This window comes from Opisthocomus hoazin, chromosome Z (genome assembly GCF_030867145.1).
Source record: "Opisthocomus hoazin isolate bOpiHoa1 chromosome Z, bOpiHoa1.hap1, whole genome shotgun sequence".
NCBI lineage: Eukaryota > Metazoa > Chordata > Aves > Opisthocomiformes > Opisthocomidae > Opisthocomus > Opisthocomus hoazin.
Genome location: NC_134454.1, coordinates 19,430,485 through 19,451,830, shown reverse-complemented (window position 1 = coordinate 19,451,830; position 21,346 = coordinate 19,430,485). Strand labels below are relative to the sequence as shown.

Genomic DNA, 21,346 nt, shown 5'->3' with positions numbered 1-21,346 from the left:
TACCTCTTAGCACATGGCAGGTAAAAAGGAGCTTTAAATATTGTCACCTCACTTGAAAAATACACATACTGAATGCAAATTCACACGCGTGGAAGTATTTCAAAGTGCCTCGTGCTTTAAAAATTCAAAACAGAGCTTCACCAGCCTCATCATCTCATTCTTCTATGAAACCTTTCATACATAGTTGAGATAGTAATAAGTCTTACAAAAACATTAGCCTGAAGGCTCTTCTACTTCAAGAAACTGAATTAGTTCAACCTCAAGAAACTGAATTAGTTCAACCTGACCAGAACTTAGCCTTGTTCCAAAGAAGATACTTCAAACAAATCAAAACATTTTCTAGAATGCAACAATTTTAGTTTAAGTCCAACATACGATTTTAAGCTTCACCTTCAAAAACAAACAAAAACAAAAATCAAAAATCAACACAACAAAAAAACAATCACACTAAACCCCAGCTATACACATAAAAATAATGCAAGAGATTAACTTAAAAAATGCCCTTAACAGAAACCTTTGTCTTACAATATTTTGCTAACAATCGGGTGTCCACAGAGGTGGAGAGATTGTAACATACTTTTTAGTCTACGATCAGTCAGTGATCAAGCCGGCTAAAGTCAGCGCCTTCCTCAAAAGCACCCATTACATACTGAATTAAAATGTATTTCTAAAATTTTAATGACCTGTAATTCTGCTCAACTTACCTGCATTGAGTGAATTCCTTTACTGCTCTGTCTCTAGCCAGTTATACAACATCTAACATTTCAAAACAAGTCCAAGCGTGTAAATTTAATGAACATCATCCTCAGGGATAGACCATAAAGTAAACTACATTCTAGACAACAGAGCACATCTTGAGAAGCATTCTACAAGCCTGTTCTTTTTTACGTATTCTCCTGGAAAAAAAGATAATTTATTGGACAGACTACAACTATAGATTTAACAACTGGCAACAGCTAGAAGACCGTACACTTCATCTACACTGTGTGCCACAAAGCTAAGAAAATCGATGCCACATGATGATGTTCACACAGCATAGTTACTGGGCTGACGTGTATTTGGATACTGGTATAGACTAAAAAAATAGCATCAGCACCCTACTCAGGAACTAGCAAACAGCCATGCAGAGCTCAACACAAGATAAAGTGATGAAAAGATGATGAAATCTCAGCATAACTTCAAACAAGATTTTAAGGCTATGACTGTCATTCGATACCTTTCAGTATCAGCTTTCTAAAATTGTATTGTTAGTTTTGTACTGTAATCTGAGATGAACTTTATAAATTACCTGGAGTTGGAGATATATATATGGACAGATTCAGGGTCTGATCCAGGCAGTATTTAAAGTGATCCAGCATCAAAATTTAAAGTCAATACCACAGTTGTTTCATTGACTGCATCAAATCAAACTGACAAACAGCATTTTTGTTACTAGACTAATTCAAAAGGAAATAAAAGCCAGGCATTAAATGTCAGTTATTCACACAGCCTCAAAGTGGACGTTGCTAGAGTAGCAACTTCCATGCAAAAGCCACGAAAACTCTTCTGTTTAGGGCCGCAAAACTTGTAAACTTTTCCTAAAAAGAAAACTTTGTGAACTTCTGTGTTATATCATCATACAGAATGTTACTGTCTGTTCCGTGTTTTATAAAAAGTATGTTTTGTACCTCTTGCGTTCATATGTTCTTTTATACAAAGCACAGAAGAATATTTTTTTACCTTTTATACAAAGAAGGCAGAAGACATACATGTCCAAAAAAAGCATTGCTTCAAACACTCTTTACACTAAAAGCGCTATTTAAGGTCAAATACAAAAACAAAAGTTGGTTAGAAGTCTCATTTTCAGGAATAACAGGTGTCAACCCCAAGCAGATTGATCTTACGTATTGTCACAAGACTACACAGCTATCAGCAAACGCCGTGGCGTAGCCGCTCCGACTCGCAGATCACGATGTACCCCGCAAGCTTTAATCCCAAAATTTACAACCCTTTCTGGGACACGCAGGAAGGACAACGCCGCGCAGAGGGGAGGGCTCCGCGGCCGGCAGAGCAGGCTCCGAGGGCTCGCAGGGGGACGTGTACTCACCCTGCAGTACCAGATGCTCAGCTGAGACGGGGACAGCACTGCGAAGAAAGCCCTCTGGGGATCCGTCTGGATGTGAAGAGGCTGCTCCAGGGACTCCAGCGGACACAGCAGCCTCTTGGGCCAGCCGCTGAGGAAATACATGGCTGCCGATCTCCCTCCCCCCCCGAGGCGCCACGGGGCTCCCAGCTCGCTCTAGCCTAGGCGGGGGGCGGCGGGGACATCAGCCGCAGGAGGGACGCAGGAGGGCTCGCTGCCCGCTCGACGGCCTCCGGACGGCGGGTTCTGACCACCGGCCCGGAGCCGACCGCGCATAATCACCAGCCGACCCGCGCCGGGAGGGTCGCCTCAGGCCCCGCCGCCGCCCCCCGCCGCCGCTCTCGCGCAAGCGTGGGCAGCCGCCGCCGCCGCTGAGGGCAGAGTCGAGCCCGGGGAGGGGCGGGCGCCAAGCGGGCCGCGGCCCGAGGGAGGCGGCCGGTTACTGCTCCGAGCGGGCCCGCGGGGGTTGCAGCGGCCGCAGCGGCGGCTCCTCCCTCCTGCGCGTGCCTCGCCCGCCCGCTCTCCGTGTCACTGTCGTCGTCGTCGTCGCCGCCGCCAAGGCCCTCGCCGCCATCTCCCTCCTCCTCCTCCCCCGCTACGGCGTCCCAGCGCCGCGTCCCGAGCGCGTCGACGGCGGCGGCGGGGGGGTAGGCGGGGGATGGGGAGGGGGAAGGAGGCGCGAGCGGGGCGGGCCCGGGCGCGGAGGCTCCCATTGGCCACGGCGGCGGGAACGCGCGGAAGTGACGCCAGAGGCGCCTGAAGCTCCCGGCCCCGGGAGACTCCGTGTCAAGGTTCCGGGCGAAAAGGCGCGCTCCGGCGTGGGAGGCGGGGCGGGAATGGGCTGGGAGGCGCATGCGCCTGCGAGGGGGCGGGGAAGTGCGGAGAAGGGGTGCCCTGCGCAGGCGCGCAAAGGTGCTATCCGCCACTTCGCTGGAGGACTGGTGGCGGTCTGCGCATGCGCGGGCGGTGGAGCGGTCTGGCGGAGCTGTCTGGCGGAGCTGTCTGGCAGCGGTTTGCGCATGCGCGGGCGGTGGCGGGAGTGTGGTTGGTCGAGGCCCGGTCGCCGCGCCGTGAGGGGGACGTGAAGGTCTCGGCCGCGAATGGTTGGTGGGGGAACAGGGCGGTCGGCCGCCGGCACTTTGCCCATCGACGGTGGGGTGAAAACCGCTCTGAACAGGCTGAGGTGCTCGGGTAAGGCCCGGCATCTGGCTGCCGCCGGCGGCGATTGGGCTGCTCACGCTTCGCAGCCCAGGGAGGCCCGGGCCTGCGTCGGGGCTTGGTGCTGTCGGAGTCTGTGCACAAAGCAGGTGCCTTTCACACACAGCCTGCGACTTCGGAGATGAAGAGGTGATTTGATGACTGAGCGGTGCGGGGGAGGGCTGCGGCAGGTGTTAAAGACAAGTCTGGGTGGGAAAGCCTTGTGAGTCGCCGGTGTGGGCGTTGCCACCACGGCTGTGTTTTGGAGACAAGATGAGCACAGGCACTGGGGACATTTATGCGTGCAGGGTGTGTGGAGCGTCATGGTTTTGGTGTCAGGCTGCACAAAGGTTTCTCCCAACTGCTGAGTTGGATCAAGGATCTGATTCATCTGAAAAAAAACAAAACAGCTTTTTTTTTTTTCACCAGGTTATTTTTCAGCCAAGGCCCCTGTGACTTAATCTCGTTTCCATGATTGCCCAAGTGCTTTCATTCACACATTAAGGAGAGAGCAGGAGCGTGTGATGTGAAGGATGAAAAGTAGAAGCTAAAGCTATAGCTTTAGATACGTGAGTGAGGCTTGTTAGTCTCCTCTTGTAACTGGAAAATAAGAGGAGATGGAAGAGAACTAAAGGTAGATGTCCACACCATTGCAAGGGCAGTGCCGGAGCTTCAAAGAAAGATCTACTGGTAGGAATAATCAAGAAAAGTTTACTGAACCATTCCCCCAGCACTGCTTCTTAGAGGAGTTCCTTTGGACCGAGCTGTCTCGAAACAAGTCTCACTGCATGCAAATTACCCGCTTCCCTTCAAAGGAGATGGTCTGTCCCCACACCTAAGGCCTGTGTTCTCCTAACGTCTTTCTGGTGATAAATTGTTGGTACCATGTAAATACCTTGTTCCAGCTGAAATATTTCTTTTCAACACAAAAAGAGAAGTGAGTCATAAGGATGGTGTATTAGAATCCAGACAAAAATGTAATATACGTTGAAAAAAATTGTAGTAAAGGAGCAAAATACCAAGATATTTTGTACACTAGACATTTAAGTGGGCAACTTGGAAGTGTCTTACCATCAAATTGCCTGCTGTCAGATGCCAGTCAAAGGTTGTGCTACACCCTCCTTGCTATAGTCTTCTCTGAACACTTTTTGGCCTGCTTTCATGATAGCCTTTCAAGTTAGGAAATAGAAATAATATTCAGGAGCATAGCAGCATCTTCTTTATCAAATCCTTTTGTATTCCTCATATTATGAAATAAATGCCACAAAATATGTCCTGAAGAATACGTATGACTTCTAGAAAAATCCTTCTTCTGGGTTAATTATATTTTGCCAAGTTCGTCTTACTCGATGAAAGCACAGAGATATTTGTCAAAGAAAATCCATGAAACAATTGGTAAGGGACCAGTTTGTCTTTTTTACTTTTTCGTAGCTTCCTTAGTTAATACTACGAAATCCTGACACATGTAAGAGGCAAACACACTTCCAGCTCATGCTGTTCCTACAGAATAGTGCCAGGTTGTATGCTGAGAGCAGCATTCATGAAGGAAACGGCTACTGCTATTAATAGCAACTACATTGCAGGATTTTGTTGTAAGTGTACATCATGCAAAAAGCAAAGAGACTGAAGTCTTCATAATGTTTGCATTGCTGCTATTGTTGCTTTCTCCATGAAGAGGCACGAGGTACATAAATTGAAATTAGAAATAACGACGGTGCAGTGTTTCAGTGTGTCTATCAAAATCCTCACATCAGTGATAGGAATATGATCTGAACTATGTCATTTTTCGTACATTTTTGTCGGCTGAATCAAGAACATGTTTAGATGCCTAGAATGGTAATTTGGTAATAACAGACTTTTTTTAATCATAGGCTGTTTGTACTTGAGTACACAAACATAAGCACATTTCTCCATGTTGTGGTATGGGAATGTAACTCATAATACCCTGGGACTCAAAAGTTGTGTAGAAATGAAATGTGTGCAGGGGAGTAAGCTCACAGAGCTGCTTGAACAGATCTGGCAGTGGCTACCACGGCGCAATTACAGGATGTAGCAGCGAGACTATGATAACAAAGCTTGACAGAATTGTGAAAACCCTTTATGCACAGAGGTCCGGTTGTCAGCCGTCATCAAGTTCACCTAACTGAAGATAAGATTTGCTTGCAGCTGCCTACTCAGTGACGGTCATGTTGTTTTGAGAACTGCACTGTTGAGATTGCTGTGTCCTGAAAAGGAAGAGCTGTGGGAACATCCAGGGACGTGGAAATATCATAAGCCTAGATAAGCAAGTCTTGATATTAGCAGGCTGGCGAAACGAAGGAGGGGACACTGCTCGTGGCAGAAGTAGATCCAGGATGAGAATGTTGCGGGAGGCTAGGCATTCTGCACAGTTGCCACTGTTAGACTCTTGGCATTGATTTGCAGCTGTTGCCATGAACTGTCATTTAGATTGTGCAGCTAGATCTCACCTAATGTTATACCTTGAGCTGTGGCATGAAGAATTATGGAGGGTCAGTCCTTGTATGTGAAATAACAACCAAAAAAAAAAAATACTCCTCCCCTAACTATTATCACAACCAGCAACATAGCTCAAAGCCAGAAAACTTACGGGAAGACTGTTAGGCATGGTCATAGTCAATGGCATGAAGTTTTTGCCAGGCTGCTTGAAGATGCAGGCATTATGTCATAAACCACAGAGGGTGTGTGACAACGCGTGAGTATCTGTGTTGAGTACATCAAAGTATTAAATCATCTTGACCTCTTAAAACTGGTTATGGAACAAACGAGTCCTTAACCTTGCAGATTTCTGCTGCTGAAATGTGAAGATTGCCATAGATTAGCCTGTTATTTAAACTGCCTTGTTTATTAGTCGTCCTTTGACCCACCAAAAATTGACTGTTTCATTTGAGAACAAATCCATGTAAACAGAACAAGGTAGGCAAATATTCAGCTCATTTTCTTATAGACCATCCACAGAGATGATTTCAGAGAGTGAGTTATAATGGTTGTTACCATCCTGAAACATGAAATCTAAAGAAATAACAAAATATCAATATCAGAATTTTTTAAAAAAGAAAATAAAAGGGAAGTTATTTGCTATAACACCACAGGAAAATCTTATGTATTTTAAAAGGAAAAGTAAAAAAAAAAACCAACAGTGGATTAAATGCTAAGGCTAGTCAGCTGCAAAGCCATGAGTTTTAATAAAGCATACAGAAAAATCCCTCTGATTATTGCAGAAGTTTTCTGACTTCAGCCAAGAGAAATGGAAGGACTATTCCTATGGAGAGACTGTTAGAAAGAAGGGGAAGAACAGTTTATTCTGTTGTTACTGCAAAATCAAAGTCAGCAATCTGTGCTTATATACAGTAATATACCTGAGATACTGGAACAATACTTATTTACAATAGCTAGACTCCATCATTTTACCACACAGAACAATAATTGTGGAATAGAACAGTAGAGTTTTTTTGGATTAATCATTACATTTGTACTCAATTTCTGTCAAATTATTTTTTATTTTTATACCCAGCTATGGTTAAATAGAATAAAAAGCTAATTCTGAACAAAGAAAGTGCACGTAATGAAATTAATTGGATACATTCCACCTGTTGTTCCCTAGTAATTGATTATTCACAAATGGTTACAAAATCACTTGGCAACATTATTTACCATTTAATAATTTATAAGTTAATGCACTTAATAGTTGTTGGTTTCAGATCATTCTCTGTTTACCTGTAAATACTCACTATCCGTTTTATAGTGGTACATCGTTTGACAGAAGTCTCGCAGTACTGTTTTCCATTTCTCACTGGACAATTTATGTAACTAACCGGTAGTGTTAGAACTCGGTTTCCTGAGTTTTGCAATAGAGTTTTGCAATAACATTTCTGGGTGTTTTTCAGCAGATGAACCAAACTGACACATTTTTATTCTGAATTTTGGAAATGCATACATTATTCATAGCTAGTTTTCACCAAGCATTCAAGAACTCAAACCTAAAATTTGCAAGTGAATAAGTAAATTTGCTAGTGAATTTTGGAGTGGAAATATATGTCAATACAAATATTATAGTAAGTCATAGTTATGGTTTAGTTAGGTTAGAAATCAAATAAAATTGGGCCCAAAATATTTGCTTATGTTTACTTGTCTCAGAGAAAATAGAAAGGGAAATTGAAGCAGAGCTCCTACGCATACATTAACAGCCATACACAATACATAAAGCCAAATATGAAGGGAGAAAAAGATTTGAAAGTTCTAAAGACGGCACATATCACTTAATGGGTTAATCATTGTCAGCGTCAATATATTCATGTGCCAAAACCAAGGGCTATCAGATTTAACATATCTACTACAATATTTGCAGAAGATTTGGGTTCTTTGGAGTAAAATCCAGATAGAAACAACCCCGAGGACTTCAGTTTGGTTTTCATAACTGCTATAAATTCAGTAGGGGGTTATTTTTAAAAAAAATTCTACATCAGTGAAAATATCCTTAGAAATATATTATCTTCCTTCGGACTTTATTATCTGGGTTTCAGTGACTGGCAAATATCCTCTTAGTTTCATGAGTAGTACCACTGAAGTATTTGCTTTGTGCATACAATTACTTTGCCAAAAGCCATTGTGGTTTCTGGATATGCCTAGAGAATTACATTCCTTGGAGGTGTTTGATATTTGATACTAGGAAACTGAAACATCCAGAATCACAGATCATTTTTTAAGTCTTAGCTGTAGGAAATAAGTTTATTCTTTTAGATTCTGGAACACACAATGTAGTCTCCTAAGGAAAGCACCAACATTATGAACTGCAGATCATTTAATTGAATTGTATCACCTCTGATCAATAGAAAGGTTATATACAACCTATGTATGGCTTTCCAAGAGGAAAAAGGGATTGCAGAAGGAGCTAGATGACTCTGGTATGCATTTCCTAACATCATTTTCAGTATAAGCTGGTTCTGGAAAACCTTTTTCTATTCACTGTAACCAAACCAAAGAACTGTGAAAGCTACTATGTGTGGAAAGAAACGAATTAAGCTTTTTTGGGGTGACAGCTGCATGTTTTTACGAGGTAACACCTCCTACCTGACCTACGAGGTACATGGTATGGTTACAGTATATTCACAGGTATGGAGCTGCGGACATAAGGTTTGGAGAGATACAAGCTCTTGCATGTGGAAGCACTGGTAGACAGGAAGACCTAGGCTGTTGTATGTTATGCATTTAAACTACTGGTTTTACTAGGTGTTTCTGGAATTTTGTGAATATTTGCTGTAGTGTATCATCTGAAACTCACAAAAGTGCGCTTGAATTATATTGCTCTACGTATTATATTGATACATGTTATCCATAACATTTGTGTTATAGATACAGTGTTACATGTAATAGATGATGGCCTGACCCCGCTGTTGGATTTGAAGAAGAATGTTTTCAGTCTGAAGGTGAACAGTAAAGGAGAACATACAGGAGTCTGATCTGGTAGGCTGTTGGACATCATCTGCAGCATGGCACACCATCTCTATCCAAGAAGCAGAATCCTGACTTACAGAATCATGGAGTAGTCTGGGTTGGAAGGGGCCTTTAAAGGTCACCTAGTCCAACCCCTCTGCAGTGATCAGGGACATGTTCAACTAGATCAGTTTGCTCAGAGCCCCGTCCAATCTGACCTTGAATGTTTCCAGGGATGAGTTGTCTACCACATTGCAGGTGTGAACATGCAAAACACATTTGCAAGTATCTTCTTGAGCAGATACAAGGGACAAAGTAGAAAAAAAGAAGAAAACAGAGGGATTTTCTTGTAGATGATTAGTGGATATTAACCTTAATTTCATCTTCTGTGTCTCTGCATTGTAGGCACTTGTCTGGACTGAGATGAGTATTAAATAACCTCTGACAGTGTATTAAGGTGCCTATAGCATGAGCAGTGCCCTCTGCAGGCTTTTGTTTGGTAAGCAAAGAGAGCTGTAGCAACTATTTTGATTGCGTATTTGTACTGGTTGAGCTAGTTATTTTTAAATATTTTGCTAGCAGATCACCATCTGAACTTTGAAATTGTGTTTCCACGCTGTTTGGAAACACAGAGTGCTGTAAGTGAACATCCACAAAGTGCGACACAAACAACTTACACTCTTGTTTCAAGAGCCTGGTTTCCTACCTGTTTGTGTGTTACAGCCATACAGGATCCTGGGCAACAGGAATTCCAGTTCCCATCACTGTTCCACTTAGGAGCTTATCTCTGTCTATACTGACCTGGCTGTGTCTGAAATAAATGGGGGCTCAGTTCAGTTTTAGTTCTTTGTGATCAGTGACTACAGTGAAAATAAATCAGCTTTTTTATGAAGGCCTTATGTCAGATTCGGCCAGGTTGGTACTGAGGTAGAGTTGGCCCAATATCCCTAAAACGCAGCTGCAAGTACAACTGAAATTGTCGCCGCCAGAGTAATTATATTAGTAGTTATATATTTTCGAGCTGTTTCCTGTTTAAGTGCAATGTAAAGTAAATGTTGTTCAAACTCTGCTGTTTTTTCTGTGTGTTAATGACATATTGCAGACTTAATATTTTATCTTCAGTTGCAGGAAAAAACTCAGAAATCATTTATCGCTTGGTAAATTGCATGAAAACTGATTGCTTGTCCCAGATCATCATTGATTCAAGTGTAACCCATTCAATGCAAGAATATCAGGGGCATAAAGTAGAGCCTTTTCATGACTGTATTTGTGAGTAAATTGCTCTTCTTCATGCCTATCCCCTACACATAAACCAAAATGTGTTTTCCAGTCTGGAGGCTTAGAGCAGTGAGGGCAATTACATGCCAAGGGTTCTGACTTCTGGTCTGAGATCATGCAGGTACATCTGTGTGGTCTCTAGGAAGTCACCTAAGTCTTTGTTGTTAAAATCTTGCTAATAATATGTGCCTCACCGAACTGTTATGTGTGTAAATTACAAAGGAGACAGATTCCAAGTTGTTTCTCAGGGAGAAGCTTGTACTTACTTCAGCTGAAGATATGAAGGGACAAAAGATGCAACACTAGGACTGGCTGATAACATACATGCACACAAAAGTGTGAATACTGTCATTTATATTCTTAGATGGACCTCAAAAATATTAAATAAGCTATCAGAAAAATAAACCTATTAAAGAATAATGCATTGCAAATATTATAGAGAGTTCATGGGCTTCATCCACATTTAGAAAAATCTAATTAACTATCTTGGGGCCTGTTTAAAGGTTTGACATTTGATAAATAAACACTGTGTGGAGCTATAGAGCTTGTTCTTCTGGAGATGTAAATTAGGTAGCATCAAAACAGCAAAATAAAAGGAGAAGTGCTATATGAACTTCTGCTTTTAGGCTACACTCCAGTAGTCACATTTTTTCAGTCGCTGAACGATGCCAACCTTTCAGCAGTTCTTTGACAGAGTTAAAAAGACATTTTCTAAATGTAATCAAAGCACTTGTTTCTAGTCATATAATCATAATTAAAAAAGAGAAGCATTTCAGCTTTTGTAGACCATACCCACAAAACTCTTGAGTGGGAAGCAAACTGGTTGGAATGCTGGCAGAACAAAATACAGTTCTGTACACCAACACTTCCTTGTTTTGATAAACATGTATCATTGGATGCCAGTTTTCCAGCTTGGATACTGCTTTATGACTTGGCTTAATACTTATAGTAAATAAAGAGCAATTAATGCATAATAAGGACATGCTCAGGCAGAAAGGTTTCCATTAGTCATCTTTTTGGAATCATATGATGAAACATAGCACTAATTGTTCTTAAACAATCCTGCAAACACAGGTCTTGGATTGACAGTCATATTTACAGTCCTTTTAAGAATAATTACTAGGTTTTATTAAGAATGCTATACTTTCATATTAAGAGTTATTTTTATGTTTTACTTATGCAGGTCAGTGAAAATTGCTGGCCAGTCACAAATATATTGAAATAATCTCTGTGACTGAAAATGCACATGCCTAATAGAGGACAGATGCACCAAGATGTTTAGTCAGAAGATTCCAGTTTAGCAAGCACAGGCTTTAAGTGCTTCAGTGACTCACGTTTGCTTCAGTGGTACTCAAGTACATTAAACACTTCAGTGTTTTTAGTACTTTTAGTGTGCCCTGCTGTGAAGATGAGAGGTTTTTATTCACACGTTGAAAGTTATTGAAGCATATTTTCATTGCACTCCTAAACCAGGGCTACAATATCGACTCTTAAACACTTTTTAAATTGTTGATGTTTTGCCCTAGCAAATGACAACACAATATTACTTTACTGATAGTAATGACAACTTCATTTTATCAGTGTGCATGTTCAAGGTGTTCTTGTCACTTGAACATTGTTGTCTGTTCTCCCCCTTTCATGTCAAAAAGGGCACCAAAGTCAACAAGAATGATCAAAGGCCTCAGGACTGCAGGCTGCTGACTGGGATCTGACCCAGGGTTAGCTCAGTGAATAGGATGTGGAAAATTATTGTACATGACCTGAAAAGGACTGCAAATGCGAGTGTACAGGGAAGAGTGAGGGCATGCGCATGTTTCACTGTTGATCTTCCAGACTGATCAGCCAGAGACGAGGAACTGGATCAGGCCACCTGTATGTCCATGCTTACGTGAGTGTGGTTTGTGTTTACATGGGATTCATGGAAGTAAGAGATCACAGGCAAGCACTGCAAAATCTAACTCAATGGTATGAATAAGGATTGGGTGTTCACTGTCCCTTCCAATGTAAGGCCTAGGGAGTATCCTGTGAAGCTTGCCCTTGGATGTTATGCTGCAGACACGTTTTCTTTCCATTTTACGATTTTTTCCAAAATCAGTCAATCAGCCAATGTCTATTGTTCCTTGAAGAGCATGAAGAAGATTGCATAAAGGATAAAAATCATAATGCCCAGAATCAAAATCAGTGTCATTTCTGTGTCACCTCCATTTGGGATACATAATCCATAGTCCATGAGCAGTCCCAACATTAAAAGAGGCAAACCTGTAATGCTTCATCCACAGTATCCAATGATCCTCCTTCAGCTTTTACTTGGACAACACATTTCAAAATGCCATGTTTGTGTCCTTTGACAGAGTATCCATTTTACCCAGAAACCATGTACAAATAGATAGAATTCTAATTAATTGATATTGAAATAAAATAAAAGAACCTTAGTGACTCACCAGTTACAAATTAATTTTTAATAGGTGGATTTGCAAAATTTTATATTCTGTTTAATTCCTCTGTTGGGTATCTGAGAGCTTATGGGAAGGCACACAGGCAAAACTGCTCTTGCAACCTTTTCTTTTTCAGCTGGAAAAAATTACAAGCTTGGAAGCAAGCACAGGACATGCATAACTGAAGTCAGTAAAACAATGAAGTGTATGGATCTAGTCCTTGAAACTGTTCAGTTTTTGCAGCTTCCATTGAGCATAAAGGACTTGCAAGAACTCGGTGCCCCTCAGCATTTAGCTCTGTGTATACACAGGAAAACCAGATATGCCATTGCTCAGCAAAATCAGGAGAAAAGCTGGATTTAAAAGAAGTTGTTGTTCATATGCACATGCTGTCTTGAGTCATGTGACATTCTTGGCCTTGTGAGACTTCTGTCTTGTGATCATCTTCCGTAAGTTTTATAGCAGTCCTGAAATACTGACATTTCATCCCTCTTTCCTTCATGCTCCCACTAAGAACTAGATTTCCAAATAATATGCCTCTCACTGAGACAGCAAAATAAAATGCCTATGTTGCAGGCAGGGTCCTGTGCTATCTTGTGAATGTGGCTGTGAAGGTCTGAAGAGAAGTTTCCAAATGTGATGTGAAAATCTGAATTAAGAAGCTGAAAACTGAGCTTGTACCAGTAGAAGAATAGAAGAGGTGCGGAAATACAGGATTTGGCAACAAGAACAGGACATTGTAATTTCCTTACTGACAAAACAGGTGGAACCACGTAACAATCTGCTGTTTCAACATGTAAATGACAGATAAAATACAAGGCTCCCTCATGTGGATAGTAATTGAAGGTACCACTGTTATGCCTGTTTGGCAAGGGCTAGGTGTTATTAAAGCTGTAAGAACACTAGAGGTGGATTCCAAGTCTCCCTGTTACAAAATGCACACGTGCTGCTAGTGCCCAGCAAATAATTTTTTTAAAACAGAAGAAGAAAGAAGAACAGATTTGACAGCAGTGTTGTTGTTTTGCCTCAATGTTTCCTGTGAGCAGCAACCTGTGCAGCTGCTCTCACGGCATTCAGAAACGGCCCTCACTCACACCCAGCATCCCTGGACAGTGCACAGTGCCTGGGCATCAAACAGCTTGTCTATTTATAGAATCTGAGCTGAAACTGCACCTTAGTCAAAGAGCATAAAATATTCAGATATCTGTATTTGTAAAATAAAGCCTTTAGAGACTGTTGTGGTTTAGCCTGGCTGGATGCCCACCAAAGCTGCTCTACCACTCCCCCTCCTCAACTGGACAAGGGAGAAAAAATACAATGAAAGGCTCGTGGGTCGAGATAAGGATAGGGAGAGATCACTCACTGGTTACTGTCATGGGCAAACCAGACTTGACTTGGGGAAATTAGTTTGATTTGTTACCAAACAAATCAGAATAGGGTAATGAGAAATAAAAACTAAATCTTAGATTACCTTCCACCCCACCCCTCCCTTCTTCCCGGGCTTGACTTCACTCCCAAATTCTCTACCGCTTCTTCCCCCGAGCGGCACAGGGGGACAGAGAATGGGAGTTGCTGTCAGTTCATCACACATTGTCTCTGCCTCTCCTTCCTCCTCACACTCTTCCCCTGCTCCAGTGTGGGGTACCTCCCAGAGAAGACAGTTCTTCACGTGAGTCCTACCTATGGGCTGCAGCTCTTCACAAACTCCTCCAGTGTGGGTTCGCCACGGGGCCACAAGCCCTGCCAGCAAACCTGCTCCGGTGTGGGCCTCTCTCTCTGTGGGTCCACAGGTCCTGCCAGGAGCCTGCTCCAGTGCGAGCTGCCCACAAGGTCACAGCCTCCTTTGGGCATCCACCTGCTCCAGCGTAGGGTCTTCCATGGACTGCAGTGGAAGTCTGCTCCATGGTGAACCTCCATGTGCTGCAGGGAGACAGCCTGCTCTTCTCCAGGGGCTGCAGGGGAATCTCTGCTCTGGTGCCTGGAGCACCTCCTCCCCCTCCTTCTTCACTGACCTTGTTGTCTGCAGAGTTGTTTCTCTCACATCAGCTCACTCCTCTCTCTGGCTGCAGGTTGTTTACCAGGTGTTTTTCACCCTTCTTAGCTATGTTATCCCAGAGGCGCTACCACTGTTTCTGATGGGCTCGGCCTTGGTCAGCAGTGGGTCTGTCTTGGAGCCGGCTGGCACTGGCTTTATCAGACATGGGGGAAGCTTCTGGCAGCTTCTCACAGAAGCCACCCCTATAGCCCCCTCCCCGCTACCAAAACCTTGCCACGCAAACCCAGTACAGAGACTTACCAGCAAACCAGACAGTGGTTGATACTAGTTACATAGGTAAAAATGTTAACAAATGGGTTGTCATTTTATTTTTCCCTTTTCTGTAGCTGTTGGGACACACTGCTCAAGAGAAATTTGAAATATGAAATATGCAGAGGAGTGCAGGACAAAAGGGGAGGAACCAGACAGAAAATAGGACTGAAAACCGTTAGTGTACCATGCAAGGAAACCTTTACTAATTCTCTAACAAATTCCTGATTAGAGATCTCCATCAAAATCCTCTTGCTGTTTGAGACACACAGTATGCCAGGGTCATGCGCCCAACAGCCAGGGCAGGGGTTAAATAACTGAATAGCATCACAATTTGCTTAGCTATGAAACTATTTTCTTTTCACGTCCTCAGGGCTGCTTAGTAAAACATGCTGCAGATTTTTAGCAGCCTATTCCCTGTTTTGGCGAAGGGGGGGAAGTATCATAGTTACCATCTGTCATTGTCTTTTTTTAATAGTACTTGGTTTGTTCTTGAATTTTACCATGGTTTTTCTTCTGTAAGTGATCAGATCTTATTATGGGATCTTGTTTATAATTCTCCTTTAGTCTGTTTGCTATTAGGTCTTTCTGTGGTAGTTGAGCTGATGATTTATTCAGCTGAAAATCACTTGGCGCCATACCATGATATAATGCTCTTGTATAAAATTCTCTTTAAGTTAAAGGCCTTGCCTGAGCATGGTTGCTCAGTAAAGGCAGAACTGGTGCAAGGAAGGTCTCTACCACTTGCTATTGCGTTATCAGCCCTACTGATCTTCTGGTCTGCTGCGCTGAGAGAAGCAGCGAAGTTGCAATGTCATGCCCTGTAGCTGTCGGAAGCTGCCCTGAGGTCGCATCTCGCTAGGTTTTACCAGGTTTGCTTTGAAAAAGAGAGAAGTGAGTAGGTCACCAAAGCATGTAACCAATCCACCTAACTTCAGATAAGATCTGTTAGCAGCATTGTGGTCAGCTCGGCAGAGCTTAACTATAGAAAAGCTGGGATAGCTTTTGTTTCTTGATTGCTTTCATGTTTTCAGGGAGAAAAGTCCATTTGAGTGCGTACAGGGATCAAGTATTTCTGCTCAAGAGTTTTCCACATCTCTACCTGGAGCTCAGACTGTTCTGCTTTCCTAAGGAAAAAATCATGCTGCTGTGCAATGAAGAGCAACTGAAAGATAACTGATTTTTCATTTTTGTTAACAGTTATATTTGAGTATGAATATAACAGCTCTATGCATCTATGCTTCCCTATTGAAAAAAAACGCTTTAATATTTAAAAATAGCAACATGCAGGGCTGCAGTTAAATATGACAGTTAAAGCAGAAGGAGCACAGATACTGCAGAAGCGGCTGCTCTAAGAATAGGAGTCACAGCAGATGTCCTGCTCATGTACAAAGACAATTGCTATTAAAACTAGTAATAGTAGATGCAGAATGTTTTACAGAAGGCAATGGACTCCTCGTTGCCAGGAGGCTGCATGCAACAGTAGGCTTTAGCTGCCCTGGCCAGCCTCATCGGTGACCCCACCAACACACCCTCTACCCATGGGGCCAGGAGCCCCCTTTAACTCATGCCTACACGCCCAAGCCTTGCCTGAACCGTGCTGCAGGTAGGTCTGTGCCCAGCCCTGTCCCCTGCCATCCTGACTTACTAACTGCTTTTCCTGGCTGGACCGTGGACCCTGTCTCCAGGCCTGGCTGGCTGTGCCTAACCAGGTCCCCTGGGTGGGTCTCGGGCCTGACTCGTCACCTTGGCTGGCGAGGGGTTGTTGAGAGACTGTGTCACCAGCCCCAGTCCTGCTTAGGCACTGTGGGGCTGTGCCCTGCTGGGGAGACCATGGTGCCGAGGCTGCCCTCTGCTCCTGGTTCACCACCCCTCGTGGGGCAGCCCTGCTCTTGCAGCTCGCTGGTGCATAGTTTGCCCTGCAAGGATAGTAAAACTAGTTATATGGGGATGGTAGTGAAACCTCAAGAGATGTGGCTTTTATTCCTTTGATATCTTTCAGTCTGCTTTTATTAAGGTACAGGCTTGCCTTGTCCGTCAATAGAACAATGTGATAGTGTGTATACATACTTGGAAATACTTTGAGATTCTCAAATAGAAGATACTGTGTTGGTGCTTCACTAACTTACAAAACCATGAAGTCAGCTAATTAAATCCCTTTCTCAGGAAATTCTATGCTTCTTACAAAATAGATCAGATGACAAATAGCAAAATTCAGTACAAATCATAGTCCCTATCTTGAGTCTTCATATCTGAACTTGGCCAGACACCAAAGGCAAAACTTTTTTATTAAAATAAACCTTTTTTTTTGTTTATAGGCCTAATCAATCAGAGTCTCTGAGTAGGAACTCAGTAGTGGATAACTGCAGCTTGTTACTCTTGTTTATTAAAGGGGGTTATGAAGGAAAATTAATAGAGGCAATGCTTACTGGGTGGGAAACGGTGTGTCAAAAGTTATAACTCCAGGAAATCTGGTGTCCTCACAGGTATAGACCTCAGCCTGTGGTAAAAGGGTTGTTGTGATCTTTAATACAGGAGCACAGAAGTGGAGAAGATGTCATGATTACCATGTCCAGGACCTCAATGTCATAAGACCCAAGTCATACAATCCCTTCCATAAACTTACTGAGCTCTAGCTGTAAACAAGTTTGGGTTTTGCACTACCACTTTCGCTGAAAAGTTTTTTTGAGTCTCCCTACTTTAAAACTCTTAGGAAGCCTAATCTCTACACTGCATTTAGCACAGAGCCACTTTATACCTTTGTTTCTGTGCCACTATTGACTTTTAAACAACTCCTTTCCATCCTAGTGGACTATTCCTCCAATATCCTAAATGAGGTACTTTCTTAACAGCAATCCTGTCTTCTGTCTCAGGCAAGCAGGCGAAATCCAGGGAGTACCTGAGTAATACAAAGGGCAATGACAAAAAAGACAACTATGCAGACTTGGAAACAGGAAGGCTAATTATCTCAGTTATAATCTTGTTTTGAAATAACTTATCAAGGAGCAAGTCATACGTGTAGCCCAGAACTGGAGCAAAGTGCTATATGCAGATATGCCATTGTAACTGACAGGGCACCTCAGGCAGATCAATTAAAAATGAAGCTGAAAGTATGCAGACCAACAAAGGATGCATGAACACAGGATCAAGACCCAGCACAGAGAAGATGCATAGCTTGATGACCTTTGACCTTTGACTTGAGAAAATCATTTGCCTTCTCTACATGGGACTAGGAGCCCATCTGTCTAGTTAACTTTGTTGATCATTTCCTACAATTCTTTGTAACTTTTGACTTTGAGCCAAGAAGCTTTCAGCTTCTGCCTATTAGCAGCTCTCCTGTCAGGCAAGATGTGTGACTAAATCTCCATGTTTCAGACTGTAGCCAGTCACCTGAAAATACCAGGAAGGTTAAGTAATCCCAGTGCACAGTTTGGCTTCCAGCATAACGGCGCCCTTTTCTGAAGTATCAGAGATTGGGCAACATCAGCAATGACTAACTGAGAAGAGTTGGCTCATGCCCTCAAAAGGCTTCCAGACTATGTGTTGTTCAAGACTGTCTTGACTGACACAAGACAATTTTTCACACCCTTGGGCTTTTTCCATCTTCCTCTCTCCAATGTGGGTACAATTGTATAACTCAGCATTGTGGAAATTCTGGGATCTCAACCAGCTTCCTCCCAGTGAAGGCAACTGGGGCTCTGATCTTCTATTCTCTTGCAGCAATTGTCATACGTATTTTCAGTTTTGGAAAACCAAACAGCTATGTAGAGGTGAAGTTTGAGGCTTGTTATAAAGAACTTGAACTGTCTTTCATAAACTATAACACAGGGGCAACTGAAACCACTTATCCAGTGGTCTCTTCTGAAGTTCAACTGTTAAATCTATGTCAACAGCAGAAAGTATGGGAAGATGGAAATACTTCCCCTTCGCAGCATATACCAATCTTCATGCAGCTGTGTGAAATTTAGACTTTCATGTAAATAAGCTTCTCAGCTGTGAATTCACCAGATTCTCCATCTCTAAGTTTGCTGAAACAGATTCTGCTCCTGGCTTTGAGCATTTAACTAGTCCAGAAGTAGGGTCTGTCTCTGACATCTTCCCCAATATCTCACCAAGGTCTACACTCTGTGGTTTACATTTTACTTCACAACTCTTTAGGAGCATGAAGTATGAGCATGGCAAACATGCATAAAATTAAAGACTTTGAACAGAGGTCTAAATATGTTGCTTTTGCTCAATAAATTTACAGCTGTCTTGCTTCTTCAATTTTCTTACTGTCTAAGACAGCTCCATGGACTAGGGTTGCAATATTCTGGGGATGTACAGAAGCATCCCTCAGCAGTTCGTGGCTACTTATATGAACCAGGAAATTCTCTGAGCTCACAGTGCTTTGTCTGACTTCACTATTCTCACAAAAATTCTGTGTCCCCCCTTGAAACAAAAATTGTTGACCTTCTCCTGTTCCCTTTTCCCACCAAAAGCTTCTCCTTTCTCAGTGACAGGGAAGCGTATGTTCATCACCTCACCTGAAAAATGTGGATTTCATACACAAAAGCAGTCGTCCAGTAACACAGCAATCTTCTTGCTAGCAACGTTTCCATTGCAATGAGAACTCTAAATTTCTGACTAGACAGATTCCCCACCTCACTACACAAAGCCCTGTCTTCATCAGCTGAGACTCATCTTGCCCCGCTACCTGAAAAACACGTGTGTATAAGGAATGCACTTAAACCCACTCTTCAAATTTCTACAGCATATGGTTTGTTTTATTTCCTTATGTAAAGTGGTTTCTAACGCAGACTTTGCATGAAAGACATTTCACTTCTCACTTGGAAAAGCCCATCAAGAAAAGAGGGTTGTGAGTAAACAAACCTCAGCTGCCAAAAAAGGACAGTAAACATAAAAGCCAAAAGTAAATACGTCTGAACTCAATGTTTCTTTCAAGTCAGCTTTTAACAATGTTTGCATGGTGCACTTACCTGTGTCAGCTACTTTTTACCATATGGCTGCATAATGAAGTTGAGTGAAATATTCTTCTGGCGGTCACTTAGTTGACCCCCACCCTCACAGAAAGAAAAATCAACTTTGAAGTTAGATCTGTTCCAGTAATGGTGATCCTTTACAGTACAGAGATGGTTTGTAAAACCTTTCTCCTTTGCCATTTTAGGAAGTAGGAAGATACTGTTTTTTGTGGCAAGCAGCATGTTTCTGTCAGGTAAAGGAAGAAATTTTGTAAGAAAAGATGACTGCACCATTTCTTAAGAAAGACATAGAGTTTTGTTCATTGACAATCCAAACCTCTAAACGGCGTTTCCAACTGCTCCCAGTAAGCCATGATCAGAATCAACCCGTAGTTTCTGGTATGCAGACTGAAGTCGTGTAAGACTTATGTTTCAGCTGGCCGTTAGAAATCCCTCTTCCACTTCAGTCTTTGTTCAAAGATATTAACATTCTTGATGTTAACTGTTGCTTTCAGCCATGTTTATGCTAATGGCAATCAAGTAAATAGAGTGGGTTTAGGCTGTTGCCAATATGAAAGTGGAAGTGGTACAAAACAGAGCTAATCTTACTCTCCTCTGTGCTCTTAATCACAGAGCAAACTGCAACTCACAGATACTGAAAATATTGCTGTGGTAGAAAAGCCTAGATGAACCGACTGCAAGCCTTTAAAATTTGTGGTAAATAGAGGTGAGGAATGAGCAGGAAGACTAATCACCCAATTTGCCAGCTGATCCTGTGCTAAAATGGTAAAAATCTCACTAACACTAAAGCAGGTCAGAGGACTGTAAAAGTAGTGTCCTTAGTCAGACAAGAAAAATTCAGTACTTAAAATCTATTTTTTTAATACTTGCTGATGAAAAATGGTCATCATTAAAATTCAGTGAACTGTGGGTTTGGTGACTGTAAACCAGTGAGTAGATTCTTTGCACATCTTTTTATACAAACTTTCCACCAACTTTAACTGAATCCGTACCTTTATGTAGTACACTAACATGCTATTGCTTATGACATTCTCCTAGCTGGGACAAATGTATGGAGATGTGTAGAGGAGCTGCATACCAGAAAAGAGAATGGAAGCTTCCTATGCAAGGTATCGACTATGCCACTCTAAAATGGCTGTTAAGAGTGTAACTAAGTTTTAAAGTCAATCTGGATAAACTAATCTTTATATTACATCTAAAAATATCTAATATTTTATGGTCTAATAATATCAGCTCTTGACCCACTGTAAACTTCAAAACTGTCCAGAAAAACCCCCAAACCTTCAAACATTTTGCAGGCAGTTTATCTTAGCTGAAAACTCTTACTTCAGCTGTTTCAAGATAACAGCGTGTAAAGCAGTAGCTGAAGCAGAAAGAACAGAGACGCATCGTATCACACACGTATCATATGTTCAGTGGTTTATAGTAAAAAACAACTCGTGCGTGAATTCATAGGCACATATAAACTGGTCAAGCTGCTGACAAGATAATTTTCATGTACTAAGATGTGGCAATCGTCCTGATTTATTTTTATTGCACTGCATGAGTATCCAGTGAGAGCTGGTAAAAATAGAAA

At 42.3% G+C, this 21,346-nt stretch overlaps 1 protein-coding gene across 3 annotated transcripts in view; it reads right to left on the bottom strand.

The window, feature by feature from the left end:
* RIC1 (RIC1 partner of RAB6A GEF complex) overlaps nucleotides 1-2,772 on the bottom strand; it is a 50,997-nt gene extending 48,225 nt beyond the window's left edge. For all 3 annotated transcript variants that reach the window (XM_075410661.1, XM_075410663.1, XM_075410662.1), the window contains exon 1: nucleotides 2,087-2,772. In XM_075410661.1, coding sequence (XP_075266776.1) covers nucleotides 2,087-2,227 — 141 coding nt within the window. In that variant the 5' untranslated portion in view covers nucleotides 2,228-2,772. The remainder of the gene's footprint in view (nucleotides 1-2,086) is intronic.
* Between the last annotated feature and the right edge of the window lie 18,574 nt (nucleotides 2,773-21,346).